The sequence below is a fragment of the Herpailurus yagouaroundi genome, unplaced genomic scaffold, assembly GCF_014898765.1.
Source record: "Herpailurus yagouaroundi ecotype Mexico unplaced genomic scaffold, PumYag 142, whole genome shotgun sequence".
In the NCBI taxonomy this organism is placed as follows: domain Eukaryota; kingdom Metazoa; phylum Chordata; class Mammalia; order Carnivora; family Felidae; genus Herpailurus; species Herpailurus yagouaroundi.
In genome coordinates, this window is record NW_024412397.1 from 25,425,192 (window position 1) to 25,439,408 (window position 14,217).

The window sequence follows — 14,217 nt, forward strand, 5'->3', positions numbered from 1 at the left end:
TGGGCTGATGGCTCAGAGCCCGACGCGGGGCTCGAAGTCACGGACCGCGAGATCGTGACCTGGCTGAAGTCGGACGCTTAACCGACTGCGCCACCCAGGCGCCCCTGCAATGGTTTGGTTTAATTGTGCCCTGCCACATCTCCTGGGCTGGGACGTGCCCTGCTCCACAACATGGTATTAGACAAAGGGAAAGGACGAAGGTCCCTCCTCAGGACACTGTGGGGACAGAGGGTTACCTCTGAAGGGCATGCCTGCCCGGGTCTTGAGGTACATTTTGCTGTTCCTCTTACTCCTGGTTTTCTTGGCATTGTAGCCAATGCTGTTACAACGGTTCTTGCGGCAGCTGAGACAGATCCCCTTTTTGAAGCGATTTGAGTCCGTGCACTGGAACGCAAAACTCGGCTTGTCCTGATTCACCAGGGAGTCAACAAAGAGGTGTACGGCCCGCTCGTGCTCACATTTCACCACTTCCGTGATTGCTGGGGGAGGGGAGGACGGGCAGGATGAGCCTCTCATCAAATATAGATTGTGCCCTCAAAGCCCACAGAGATGAAGCCATTTGCTCAGAGTCACATGATCGGTTGGTTACGAAGTCAGGAGTGTAACTGGGATTTCCATGCCCACGGTGCGTCCTATCTCTTGTAACCGGAAGCTACAGCCCACAGCCCGGTAAATCCCAGGACCTTAGGAAAAATTTGACAAAGCCACCCCCTCCTCAGTAACACTACTAGTCTTAAGGAATGCCAGCATCTGACAGAGGTCCTTGCTGGACCTCCAAGCTTTGCAGGGGCTACTTGAATATTATCACATTGGGAGAGGGCTACAGTCTTAAGACTGAATGACAGGGCGGGACATCCAAAGGGCGGAGCATCAGAGTAGAGGGAGCCAATAGGGGCCAAGACTTAGCAATACAGCCGAGACCAGAGGGAGTGAGAAAATGGGAAATCCAGAAAGGGGTTGGTCACTCCAGCCACACATGGGTTTCGGCAGCAGATTCAGTTCAATCCAAGTCTGCTGGGAACAGGCTCAGGCATCCAGAAGGTAAATGGTAAGTGAATGGAGACCTCATCTTGGTTTTAATTCTTTAAAATGTCACAAAAAATTAAATTATAGAGCATCCATGCTGTAGAATATTGTACAGCCTTTAAAAAGAATAAGGCGGGGGGGGGGGGGGGGACGGGGGGCGCCTGGGTGGCTCAGTTAAGCATCCGACTCTCGATTTCAGCTCGGGTCATGATCTCGTGGGTTCGTGGGTTTGAGCCCCGAACTGGGCTCTGCATAGACAGTGTGGGGCCTGGTTGGGATTCTCTCTCTCCCTCTCTCTGTCCCTTCCCTGCTCACTTGCCTCCCCCCTCTCAAAATAAATAAATAAATGTAAAAATACCTTTCTTTTAAAATAAAAAGAATAAGATAAGTAAATCTATGTGTTCTGATGTTTAAGAATATTCACTATATATATATATATTATATATATATACTATATATATATATATTATATATATACTATATATATAATATATATAGTGACCGAAAAAGGAAAATTACAGGACAATGTGATTTTAAAAAATATAATCTTACACACACACACATACACACACACACAAATGAATTTGCAAAGAAAAGAGACCAGGAGGATACACACAAGAGGCAGCTGGAGGAAGAGGCTTACTGTTTGCTCTAGGCGATTCTACAGTGCTTTTCCCAGCAGATATATATTCCTTTTCTTATAAAAAGAAATTAACCAATAACAACTGGGACCTCAGTGCATGAGAGGGCAAAGCAGAAGCCAACAGATGGCTGTTAGTAGACCTGCAGGAAGATAAACTGCACACGGGATCGGCCGCCCCCGTGGGGGGGAGTGGGCATCGCAAAATGAACATTGTTGGGAGTACTACGTGCTCTGGCTGACTTAGGAGATGTGATAACCGAGTCAAACCACTGTATGAAGCAGAAAGTAAGGAACTCACTTCCGTACGCAATTGACCCCAAGACATCATTGAGTCCACAGCCCGGCTGGAAATCACCCCCGTTGGGGTAGATGTCGATGTGGCCCACGGGCATCTGAATTCCGATGCTCAAGCCGAAGGAACGCGTGTAGGTGTGGAGGACATCCACAAAGTCCGCGTCGTCAGGGGACAGCCTCCTGTGGATGTCCACCCCTTCAAACAGCGGCCCGGCAGGATCCAAACCTACAGCAGAAGAGCAAGCCAAGAGCAGCTGCATCGGGTGTGCAAAGTCCTGGAGTCTTGATTGAAAAGTAAATCTAAGTGTGCACAGAGAAGCCACCCTCAGAGCCAAGCCCCGTAAATCTGGAACCATGGGATGCCTGCGGTTGGAGGAACTTTGCTTTCTTCTGAAGCCTTCACCTATCCTGACAACTCAACTGAGTCACAATGACATACAGCTCCAAGGAACCACAGACTGTCAGAACTGGAGCACTCCTAGAAAGAACTCGGGCTGGCTGTGGCTGAACTAAGCCAGCCGTCCCATCTATTCTGCCACTGGGAGCCTTCTGCAGCCTTAATGTAGCAGCCCCTTTACAGAATAACTAAGCTACCTGCATCTTCTGGAGGGAGGACTCAGTTTCCCCAAACCGAGCTACTTGCATTTGGACTTCCTTTTCCCCTTCCTTTAGTTATGAATCAGGCCCAAAGGTGGATCGATGAGATTGAGGCAACGTGGGGGGAGGGGTGGGGGGGAGCGGACACGAGATACACTGAGGATCCATATCCCAGGCCTCCAAATTCCTCTGTTTTGCAGCAAGAAGGAGAAATCTTTTTGCCTGCAAACTTTCTGCATTAGACAGGCAAGCGGCAATGTAGAGAGAATCGGTTCTCACATTTGAAACAGCACAAATATCTCTGGGAGCTTGTTGAAAATTCAAATTCTACCATGTAGCTATAGAAAACTCTGGAAGGACACACAAGCCCCTGGCTACCTGTGTGTATGTGTGTTGGGCGAGACGGCAGGGAAGGGAACCGAGCAGATGGTAGCAACAATAAAAGACTTTCACCATCTTTTAATTTTGGAACCGCATGAATGTAAAACCATTAAAAAAAAAAAAAAGGAATTTGCAAAGCATGAAATGCAGATTCCCCAGCCCCGTAGAGATCCTGACTGGCAAGCACCCCCAGGTGATGCTGAAAGGAGGTGAACTAGAGTGGAAAAAACTTCTCCCACCTTCAGCATCATCAATAAAATTAAACCTGAACGTTGTAATCCATACAGCGCATGTGAGATATTAAGAGATTAAGCGCTCGTCAGTATAAATACCAGCTGCTATTGCCAAGCTCCAGTAATTATGGGAGCCAAGTTCATGCCCGCATAGAAGGCTTTCTGCCCTATGGACACAGAGAAAGGACCTGGAAAAAGCTGAGAATACAGTGCACTATAAGCGGTGGTGGGGCGGGGGTGGGGGGAGTCTGTTGAGCCTGGAACAGGGGTGCCCAGCTAGGTGTGATTTTGCTCCTAAGGGGACACTTGGCAATGTCTGGAGACACTTTTGGTTGTCGCAGTTGCGGGGGGGAGAAGGACGAGGACGAGAAGCCGCTAGCGTCTAGTGGGCAGAGGCCAGGGTGGCTGATAAACATCCAGCAATGCTCAGGTCAGCTCCCACAACAAAGCATTAACAGTGCTGAGGTCGAGGCACCCTGATCTAGAAACACCACGTGGGAGAGGAGTTTAGATGGAGAACAGAGTTGTTAAAGGAGGAGATGGGCAAAAGAACCCACCAGATCCCAGCGCAGTAGAACCAGGGAGCACCCTGTGAGGCCTGACGGGGGTGATTTTAAGCCAAGCAATAGGCCAAGCTATTGGCTGGAGTGGACGGTAAGCTTATGAAATCCATCACTCACGAGAGCTGCGGCGGCTGGTAGAAGCAAGCGGGCTCCAGAAGAAGTTGAAATAAATGCATATGCATGGCCAAGACAGAAAAGAAGCCCAAGCTGCCCGGCGGTTCATCCCCAGCCCAGGGCCCTCAAGAAGGATGGTACAAAAGCAGTGGGCCCCCCCCCCCCCCCGGCACAGCCCACGATGACTCATTTCAGAGGCTGCCAAGGGCTACAGGACTGACACAGGCAGCCTCCCCCTGCCTCTTGCTATGTTTTCTGGAAGGAAAAAGAGAGAGAGAGAGAGAGAGAGAGAGAGGAACATTCTGCTTTGCAACCAATACAAGAGAGGAGCTCTTCGCCTGATGTGAACAAAAGTCTCCACCAGACGGTCGGTGCCATGGAAACCAAGCTGTGCTGTAGGAATGCAAGCAGCTGACAGGGCTTCTCGAAAGGATGGCTGGGGGGGGGCAGGCTGAGCCTTCACCCACCCAGACTGACCCAGCCTGACACAGAGCCAGGGCTCACAGACTCTGGGGAAAAGTGGTACGATTTACTTTTTTTTTTTAACTAGGGATGGGAGGGAGAGCTTGTCCCCTCCAAAAAAAGAAAAGGTGGAGAGCCAGCCCTTCTTCCATTCAGTCAGACACCTTCCAAGATGTTCCGTCCAGCAAATGGAAACCACACACGCACACATGCCCGGGAAAGCCTCTGCACTCGTCTGGCAGGGCAGGTCCCGCTCGGTTCCCACTGCTGGTGTATCTTCACCAACCAAGAAGAGGCAGTGTGGTACAGTGGCCAGGGCAGGCTCTGCAACCCGACAGCCTGGGTCTGAATCCTGGCTCTGCTACTAAGGGTGTAAAATGTTGCACTTGTCATTTAAGCACTGGTTCCTACTACCCCATCCGCAAAATGAAGCCAAAAGGCCCCCTTTGCCCCACCGCAGCGTGTCTTGGAGAAATAAACAAACATTAAAAATTTTAAGAAAAAGAGAGAGAAGTATATGACCTCTTTCCTAGTGAGGCACAGAATTCTCTCAAAAGCCTAAGAAGGTAAAACTATGGCAAACCCCCGTCCACAGCCCTAACCCAAGCAAGACTAGGGTTCAGGTGTCTCCCTGCTGGCCTCTGCATAGCAGCATCATGGGCCTTAGGACCCCACGCGAGCTACAGTCTGGTCCTTCTACCAGTTGGGACCACGTGGTTCCCAGACCCAGGGGAAGTCTGCGGACTGAGCTAGAAGAACATCCATGCCCCTCCCCCACACCGGACATGCACAACAGCACCCGTCAGGTGAGCCACATGCCCTCTGAGGTGCTGCTGGGCAACCGGGCAGAGGGTACTTCTTCCCACCGGGCTCACTCAGGCCCCTGCCCGCAGAGAAGGGCTGGAGGAGAGGACCATGCTCGGGACACGCAGGCCCCATGCTGCGTGCGGACAGCACGGAGCACTGATTAGCATTCGGTCAGCAAAGCCCCCATCTCAGCAGCTGCCACCCAAAGAGGCAGGGGGAAAGAACTGGAAAACTCTTCCCCAGCTCATTGCAGCTTTAGAAAGAGAATAAGGAAAGATCTGCAACCTGTCCTTGCTGCCCGTGACCCTGGGCTGGCGGGGAGGGGGAGGGGTGGCTGGGGATTTGAATGAGCTGCAGTCTGAACACGGCTGGCCTGGTTCTGCAGCATCAGGCCTCTCACTGGGGGCCAGGAGGAGTCGCTCGGACGGTGGAACCCAGAGCGGCTCACAGCCCAACAGCGCTGTGCCAGCAACGGGTTAACCAGCAGTCCTGTGCGGCCACACGATCACTGTCCGCCTGGATGATTAGGCTCCACAGTCTTGGTAAACAAAAATGAGGCTCTCAAGCTGTGCTAAATCAAGGAATTGGATCTAAAGGAGAGTGTGTGTATACGTGTGTGTGTGTGTGTGTGTGTGTGTGTACCTTAGACTGAAGCCCAGGGATGATTTGAGGTAAGCCAATAAAATTTTACAAATATCCATATATATTTAAATCTACCCCACTTGCTTGCTGCTACAACCTGAAATTCTCCCTTTACTAAATTATTTATTAGCTAAGGACTCCCTTCTTCCCAAGTCCTGTTTTAAAATAAAAATACTGCCAGGAAAGAAATTGATCAAATCTTTCCTTCGAGGTGAGCAACTGGGCCTTGGTACCTCGGAGGTGAGAGGGAAGCTGGCAGTGAAGACAAATAAAAGAATTCTGGAAGGAAGATAAAGGTTTAAGACAACAAATCTGCCATTAACTTCAGCCTAGGGGTAGCTCTGTTTACAGATTTGAGGAAGCATAAAAATGGGAAGGAAAATCTTTCACACTTTTTAAATCATCAAATGATTTAATCCAAACACACATCAAAAGCTCAGCAAGAAGGGAAACCCAATTTTTTGTTGACAACCTGGGTGCCAATATCAGAAAGCCCTCTTTTTTTTTTTTTTTAATTTTTTTAACATTTACTTATTTTTGAGAGAGAGAGACAGAAAACAAGCAGGGGAGGGGCAGAGAGAGAGGGAGACACAGAATCCAAAGCAGGCTCCAGGCCCTGAGCTGTCGGCCCAGAGCCCATCGCAGGGCTTGAAACCACAAACCATGAAATCACGACCTGAGCCGAAGTCAGACGCTTCACCGACTGAGCCACCCAGGCACCCCAAGCCCTCTTTTTTTTTTTTTAATGTTTATTTATTTATTTTGAGAGAGAGAGAGAGAGAGACAGAGACAGAGACCGTGAGTGGGGGAGGGACAGAAAGAGAGGAAGAGAGTGAATCTCAAGCGGCACATTCTAAACAGATAATTATCACTAATAAATGTGCCAGCTAAACATTGGAAAGAGGCTCTTGGTGGATGAAACAGAAATAAGGCAGAATTCAAACTCGACTCCACCACCCGTTCATTTCCCTTGAGGTCCTAAGCATCACTGGTGGAGAAAAGAGTGAGCCTCCAAGGCTGATAGGTCAGGACCCACTGCGGTTCTGTACTTTTCAGTTATTAGCTGTTGGCCTCTCGGTGTTTCCTTGCCTGTCAGCCCCGGCCAGCGGTTTTCAAAGTGGGTTCCCTGGTGCTCTGGGACCCTGACATTTCTCTGGGGATGGGGAAGGCCCAAGGGCAAAGCTAACACTACCCACCATATATCCAGCTTCGACCAGAACATCCCTTCTGTCTGTTTCATTTATCAGGGTCCCACACAAGCTCAACTTGAAAGAGGGATTCTGTGACTGAAACGAACGCTTGAAAGCTGTGGATTCCATATCCCCCGGGTCCCTTCCAAAGCGAACCCTGTATGGCTCCCTCGTGCTGCCTCTTTGGGAACACTCCAGTTCAGAAAAGCCAGCTTGGCCAAGGAGCCGGGGGAGCTCGGGGGTCAGCTGTCAGCGCAGGAAGCAGACCCTACCTGTGATTCTGCCCACCGTGCCTTTCACGAAGTTGCCAGCATACCCTGCCACGTGGGCTCCGAGGCTGTAGCCGATCAAGTGAACATTCCCAAGAGAAAAATCATCCTTCTCCTGCAGAAAACCACAAAAGTGTGTGAGCGCAGCCAGTGGTCCCGAGCCCCCTGGGTCACCAACCATTCAATGGAGACGAGGAAGAGCCATGGGAACCAGGGGCAGAGACTTCCCAGGGCATGGCCCTCATTGCCGGCAATGAGACAGGGAAGGGACGTAGCCAGGTGAGGGGAAGGCAAAAGGACTTTGTGCCACTTTAAATGCCAAGCGCTGGGGGCAGGGTGCAGGGTGCAGGTCATGACTAGAAACCACATACCTGACCCTTTGGCTACATTTCCATTCTCTCTGGCACTGCAGGAGGTGGGGGTGGCCATGTGGAAATCAAAGCCACCAGACTCACTGGAGACTAAGTGCCAGCCACAGCCTGCAGCAGCCTACTCTTTCCTCGCTTCTTAGGCCCCAGGAGCTGCCGATCTGCTCACCACAAGCCCACCCAGGACCCCAGAGCTGGAGCACCATACCCTGAGAAGGCACTTCCTGGCAGGGGTGCCGAGGTGGGACTTTGGTCCCACAGCTCAGACACCAAGCTCTACAAAACGACCTAGGCAGAAAAATGAGGTACCCCTCAGAGTCCCCCTGACCAGATGCTGCCAGAATTCATCAGATTCCAGGGGCAAAAGGAAAGTCAGGCTGGAATTGCCCAGATAATGGGGTCACTTTGCCAGCGCACCCTTGCCCCCAGGAAAGTCTGTGATCTCAGGCAAATCATTAACCTATAGAGAGTAAATCTAAGACCTCAAGACATATTTTCCACACTTAATATTTTAAGTGTGGCATTAGGCTGCATTTGTGGGAACCAACCCTCTCCTCACCCCTGAGGACAGCCACCCTTCAGAGGCAAGAGCAGACTCCAGGAAGTTTTTTATTCCCAACCTGAGGGCATCAGCAAGTAACAACCCATAAGGCAGATTTTCTTCCGGCGAATAAAAGAACAGAAAAGAATCCAGAGATATATCAACAACTAAAAAGCTTTCCCAAAGCGCCAGCCTTCAAGTATTTCAAGCAATACTTAATTCAGTAAAAATTTGCATCCCAGAGATATTCTCAGATGCCTGAAGTTCAATGGAACACAGTCTGAACTGTGTTTCCTTAAGAAGGTTCAGGTTCAAGATCCTGCTCTTAAAAGCACTTACCTGCAGCCAATCGAGCATCCTTGCAACACTGTGTCCCACCACCCTCGTGTTATTGACCGCGTCTGTGTAGAGCTGGTGGGCCAGGGGAAGCCAGTCAACCACCACAACATTGGCTTCTTTCTCTCTCATCTGCAGGGCGGACACAAGCTTGTATAGCCAATTTTCAAACATGCCACTCATCTGCAAAGAAAAAAGGACACTTTTAAAAATTCTCCTTGGGGCGCCTGGGTGGCGCAGTCAGTTGAGCGTCCGACTTCAGCCAGGTCACGATCTCACGGTCCGTGAGTTCGAGCCCCGCGTCAGGCTCTGGGCTGATGGCTCGGAGCCTGGAGCCTGTTTCCAATTCTGTGTCTCCCTCTCTCTCTCTGCCCCTCCCCCGTTCATGCTCTGTCTCTCTCTGTCCCAGAAATAAATAAACGTTGAAAAAAAAAATTTAAAAAAAAAAAATTCTCCTTGTCGGTTTCAGGAATCCTGATGAATATGGAATTCAGTTCCATGACCCTCTCCCCAGCCAATTCCAGAACGTTCGCAATGGCTGCTCAGCCACCAGACATTTGTACCTGAGCAGGGCCCGCCACAGACAGGACTGCTGCATGAGTGTTTGTCTTCCATTGTTCTTTATATCTTTTTTTTTTTCACATCCGAATTTTCATCGCTGGTGTCTTAGGCTGCTACCCACTGTCCAACAGGACCATTACGAGATAAACATTGGTGGCGATACTGGCCTGAGGTTAGCCTGAGTCCCTGTCACAGACAAGCAAGAGGCCTCAAAGGCAGGTAGAAAGGGTAACCCTGGAGAATTAGCTTTTCTCTTGGAGACGCAAGGAGACGCAGTCTCCTAGGCGGATCAGAGTTAACAAATGACCCCTTCCTACAACCGATCTCTGCCATCCCTCTTGACCCCAGAGTAGGGAAGATCTGTCCCTGGAATCCCAAATTAGAACTCAGCACACATTTTCCCACAGAAACAAAGTTATAAATAGTGACTAGGTCCAGTTGTAAACCTACCCACATGTATATTATTAGATAAATAGGTTTTCTGTGCGTGGCCTGGGAACCCAAAGGCCGTTTACAATCCTGCCTCTATGGGAAAAAGCTCTTCCAAGTTCCAGATTACAAAAGAACTTTCTGGAATGCAACCCATTTGGAAGTTGCAGGCAGTTTGTATTTGCATTTTGACAGGGGGGCTTAAAAAGGTTCAATTGCATGATTCTAATTGTAGGCTGTGGGATAAGCATGGATAGACAAGCCCCTGACCACCTCTTCAGTCACATTAGGTAGATAGGCGCCCCCACCCACAAGGCCTGACCCCAGCAGTTGGTGATAGACCTAAAGACCCAGAAAGCATGTAACGGATATGAATTTCTCATCATTAAAAGAAGGAATGTCCCCCCCTCAATTAGCCCAGGCAGAAACCTGCTCACTTAATAGTGTCATTTTCCTACAGACCATCATTATAGGAATGAATAAACCCCTCGCTGGTCAAAAGCTTCTAAAGCTGAGCGTTAAAGCCCTTTTTTGTTGAAGTTTGTCATGGGCCTTTCAATGTGAATTGCTCAGCTAGGGCGCATAAAGAGCCCCAGTGCCTTTAAACGGAGCCATCTCTATGCAAACAGGAGGGCACCATGCCAACGGCGGCCAGCGATCTGGGCCAGCTGGCTCTTCATAGACTCTCGGAGCCAGTCAAGTTGCTGCAGTTCAGCTCAGCTCTTAGGGAGGGATGGCCCCCTCGAGGCAGTGGTTGACCAATGTAATTAAGTGTAATTAGAGGGCCCCTTAAGAGCCAGTGGAACTGGGCCGCTGCCTTCAGGAGAGCCACTTTCTGAAAGCCCGCTGCGTGCCAGCATTAAATACCACCCTGCTGGCGTCCATATAGCCCCCTCAGCGAAGTGCCCATTACATTCTTCACAGCTGTCTGAAACACAAGCAGCCCACAAGAAAAGAGAGAGAGCGAGAGACAGTAGAATCTGGAAGCACCAGCCTTCTTTTTAATTGACCAAAACAAAGGCAACCAAATCTTGTGTCAAGCTGCCGAGCTCCCTCCACTGGGCTCACCGTCCATCCGTGAATGATGAAAAAGGTTTTGGCTGTCATGTTGAAGCCACAGTCTTCCAAGGGCTGGTTGTGGCCGAGGGAGAGGTAGCATCCTTCATGTTCTGAGTCCCCAGAGGTGCGGAGGTTAAATCTCACAAGAGGTTTGGCAACAATCTGTACATTCCTGGGCGTACGGAGCTCATCTGGGGGAAAGAAACAGAGCGTGGGTGCATCTAGTAGGCTCGGGTACTTAGAGATCTGGAGTCTAGTTCTCGTTCAATCTTGAGCACATTCCCTAATCCTCTGGGTTTCAGCTTTTATACCTGCTGAATGTTTTCTCATTTCCCGGAAGAGTTGCAAAGATATTATAAAGGGACATCTCAGAATTTAAGAACATTAAGCCATCGGTACTAATTACTGTGACTCTGAAATAAATAGGTTCTCTTACCTCTCTTTCCTCTTCCCTACCAAAACGAGTTCTCCTTCCTATGCTCAAGTGGCGACTTTTAGAGAGTATGCGTCCTCGATTCTTTTCCTGAAATGCTGGGGACCAGCCGAGTTTCAAAATTCAGCACTTTTCAGATTTTAGAAAGGCATCATGGCACATAAGCCACACAGTACATGACATCCCCAGTAGGGTCTGGGGGCATTCCCCAGTAATCAAACACACTAATGTTTCTGCAGGGAAATACGAAACTACTCACGCTCAAGGGCAGAAATCAAGTCTATCGATAGCCTCGTGTCAGTTCTGATCGGTTTTTGCTGCCACAGGAGTTCAGGGCCGGTGAGGCCAAGTCTCGCTGCCAAACAAATTACCAAACAAATTTTCCAATTTTGAGAGATTCTGGATTTTGGAATTAGAGGTAAGAAGCCATCCGCTATCATACAACGGGCTTCCTCCAGCGTTGCCAGCTAGATTCCAGTACTTACTTCAAACACCTCCTGCATCAGGGCTCTCGCAGTGCTAAACATGGGCCAGACGTTCTTTTAGTTTGTTAAAGAAGTGACTGAGCCATGAGGAAATTCATAAAAGCAGCAAAATCGTAATTTTCAGCGCATACAGTGCCCTTATGCCCTTTTAACACGAAGCACTGTCATCACCACATTATTATGGACAGTCATAAAGGAACCCCATCCAGCATTCTTTCAGCCATCCAGGAAACTACCTCTTGATAACAGGCTGGGAAATTAGAAAAATCAAACTCTCCTGTCACCCAGAAATCAAGGGAAAAAATACCAAATGACCAAACCAGGAGCTTCATTTATCCCAGAGTGGGTGGGCAAATGGCATCATGGAAAGAGACAGCAAAACAGTCGAAAAGGTGGTGGTGAAGAGGGCAGTGGGGAGGAAAAGAATATACCAGATGTACAAAGGGTAAGGTTCCAGAAAATGCAACTAAATATACATGAGCAGACCTCGGGTTAACTGCCATTAAAGTAATGAACAAAAGCCCCAACCAGCAGAAATTTGAACCATGGACAAAAATAGTCTCCCTCCCCAGTTATCACCCAGATAGCTACTCACAGAGACCAGATGGGGAATTCTAGGAGAAAAGGAGAGAAGTCTGCTGGCTTCCTGGGACAGATTTGTGGATAAACCCACACACTGACATAAAAGTTCCACCTTAGCATCCGGCCTTTTCTGACCCCAGAGTTCTCCGGCTTCATTCTTACCGCTTCCAGCCTGGGGCACTTCAACCTCTGGGACTTTGTGATTATTCTTACCCATGTGATCTCATGGCTCATTCTCTCACCTCCTTCGGTTCCTTGCTCCGTGGTCAACTTCTCAGTGAGGGAAACCAGACCACAGATTAAAACTGTGCCACCTTCTCCCCCAGCACCCTGTTCCTTCCTCCTCTGCTTTACTTTTCTCCCGCCCAGTATCATTATATATCTTAATTAGTTCTGCCGTCTGTCTTCCCACCACTGAAATGCAAGCTCCGTGAGGCAGGGGTCTTCATCTGTCTTGTTCCACATCACATCCCCTGATCCTAGAACAGTGCCTGGCACTGAGCAGCCATACTTTCTCGACTGAGAGAATGGCCCACAAATATTCGGAATCACAGAACACGTGAAACGGAAGGAGTGTTACCGATATACAGGACAGGAGCTAGAGACCTGACCTACCCCAGGTCTCAGTTCCAGTTAGCATTGGAACATGCTAAGTAAAGCAAGGCTTTCCCATTCATTCAAATTACCCCTCCCACAAGTACATAAACTGACATGGACCAGCATCGTTGGCCCAACCTCGGCAGACTAGAAGAAGGTGAAATAATGGGGTGGAGTTTGGGAGATCTCCCTTCTCCACTGCTTCGCTAATAGATTTGGCACCCGGATGGGTGATCCTACCCTCACTCCACCAGGGCGAGGCTTCCTCTGGTGAAAGGAATTTGGAAGAAAAGCTAGCAGCTACAAGGAGGAAGGTGAAGAGAGGTAGGAAGAGGAAGAGCGGGGATGGGAAAGGGTGTTGGGGAGGAGGAGGCTGGCAACCTGGGGGAATCGGCCCAGCAGCTTCTGGGCACAAGTTACTCACCAAACGCTCTCCGCAAGCGCTAATCACACCAGAGCCAGCTACCCCTGCCGCCCAACTTTGCCAACACCTACACCCAGACTAGAAGGAAGGGCACCAAGCCACTTAGCTCTAACAACCTTCTCGCCTCGCAAAGGACACGGTTGAAGAGCAGCCGGCAGCCGACTCGGCTGGCTGGACAGCACCGATCCAGGGAATCTTATCAAGGAAGGGGGTGGGGCGAGAGGGTGAGCGCGGGCCAGCGCACACACTCGCCTGCGGCTCCTCGGATGCTTTGCTGGGGATGTGCACGCCCGGAGCGCCAAGAAACAAGTGAACTGAGGAAGAGCGAATGGGCAGTGGGAACGGAAAGAGGATTTAGCAGGCACCGGGAGGGGCTGGAAAAGCGTCGGCGAGACAGAGAGGGGGCATGGCCCGGAGAAGCTGGGGTGGGGGGCGGGTAATAAGGGTAAGTGCACGTTACCTTGCAGCCGTCCCTCCGGACCGGGGGGTGTGGGGCTTCCCGCCGCAAAGCAACAATGGACGCTCCAGAGGCAGAGCAGAGGAACGGAGTTTCGCATCCTTCCCCGCCACGCCCCCTCTCCCGAAACAGGACTGAAAAGAAGAAGAAGAGGAAGAAGACCTCTCGGGGTTTCCAGCGGTCCGCGCTGGTAAGACCCGAAGTGGGCAGCCCTCTGTCGCCCAGGGAGAGAGTGGTGGCCTTAGCCAGCTGAAGGTGAGGTGGAAGGGAAAACTTGGCTAAAGTGAGCCGTGAGGAGGGGACGGGGCGTATGAAGGGGCTTGAACTAGAGGTGCCTTCACCCCGGCCGCCCGCCCGCCGGGGAAGCCAGGACTCGCCGCTGTCACTCCTGGAGCTCCCGGCGAGGTAGTTTTTAAAGTATGGGAGTCATCTGACCCATCGCCAGATGGTGATTTGCATAATTTATTCCCGTCCCCGGACTCTGATTGGTTACACCTTCGCTGACGCCGGAACCTAGGCTCCCCAAAGTTTGAATGAAAGCGCCGCACACACCCACCGCGTGGACGCGCGCCTCGCGCCCAGCCCCGCCCGCCCTGCTGGCAGCCGAGCTCCCACCACCCCACTTCCTGCTAGTGTCCACTCTCAGACCCCAGATTCTCCTCGCCCCTGCCGCACCAGGGGGGACACTGCCCCGAAAAGCCGCGCCCGCTGGGGACGCGACCCC

At 50.6% G+C, this 14,217-nt stretch overlaps 1 protein-coding gene across 3 annotated transcripts in view; it reads right to left on the reverse strand.

The window, feature by feature from the left end:
- The window catches only part of LIPG (lipase G, endothelial type), a 20,848-nt gene extending 6,948 nt beyond the window's left edge, over positions 1 to 13,900 (reverse strand). The window contains exons 1-6 of one of the 3 annotated variants that reach the window (XM_040478866.1): positions 13,497 to 13,900; positions 10,525 to 10,706; positions 8,470 to 8,649; positions 7,225 to 7,336; positions 1,968 to 2,189; positions 237 to 479 (exon numbers count right to left, since the gene is read on the reverse strand). In XM_040478866.1, coding sequence (XP_040334800.1) covers positions 237 to 479; positions 1,968 to 2,189; positions 7,225 to 7,336; positions 8,470 to 8,649; positions 10,525 to 10,706; positions 13,497 to 13,593 — 1,036 coding nt within the window. In that variant the 5' untranslated portion in view covers positions 13,594 to 13,900. Of the gene's footprint in view, positions 1 to 236; positions 480 to 1,967; positions 2,190 to 7,224; positions 7,337 to 8,469; positions 8,650 to 10,524; positions 10,707 to 11,207; positions 13,184 to 13,496 lie in introns of those variants that run through there. The other 2 variants (XM_040478864.1, XM_040478865.1) reach the window with 2 other exon arrangements.
- Positions 13,901 to 14,217: the final 317 nt, after the last annotated feature.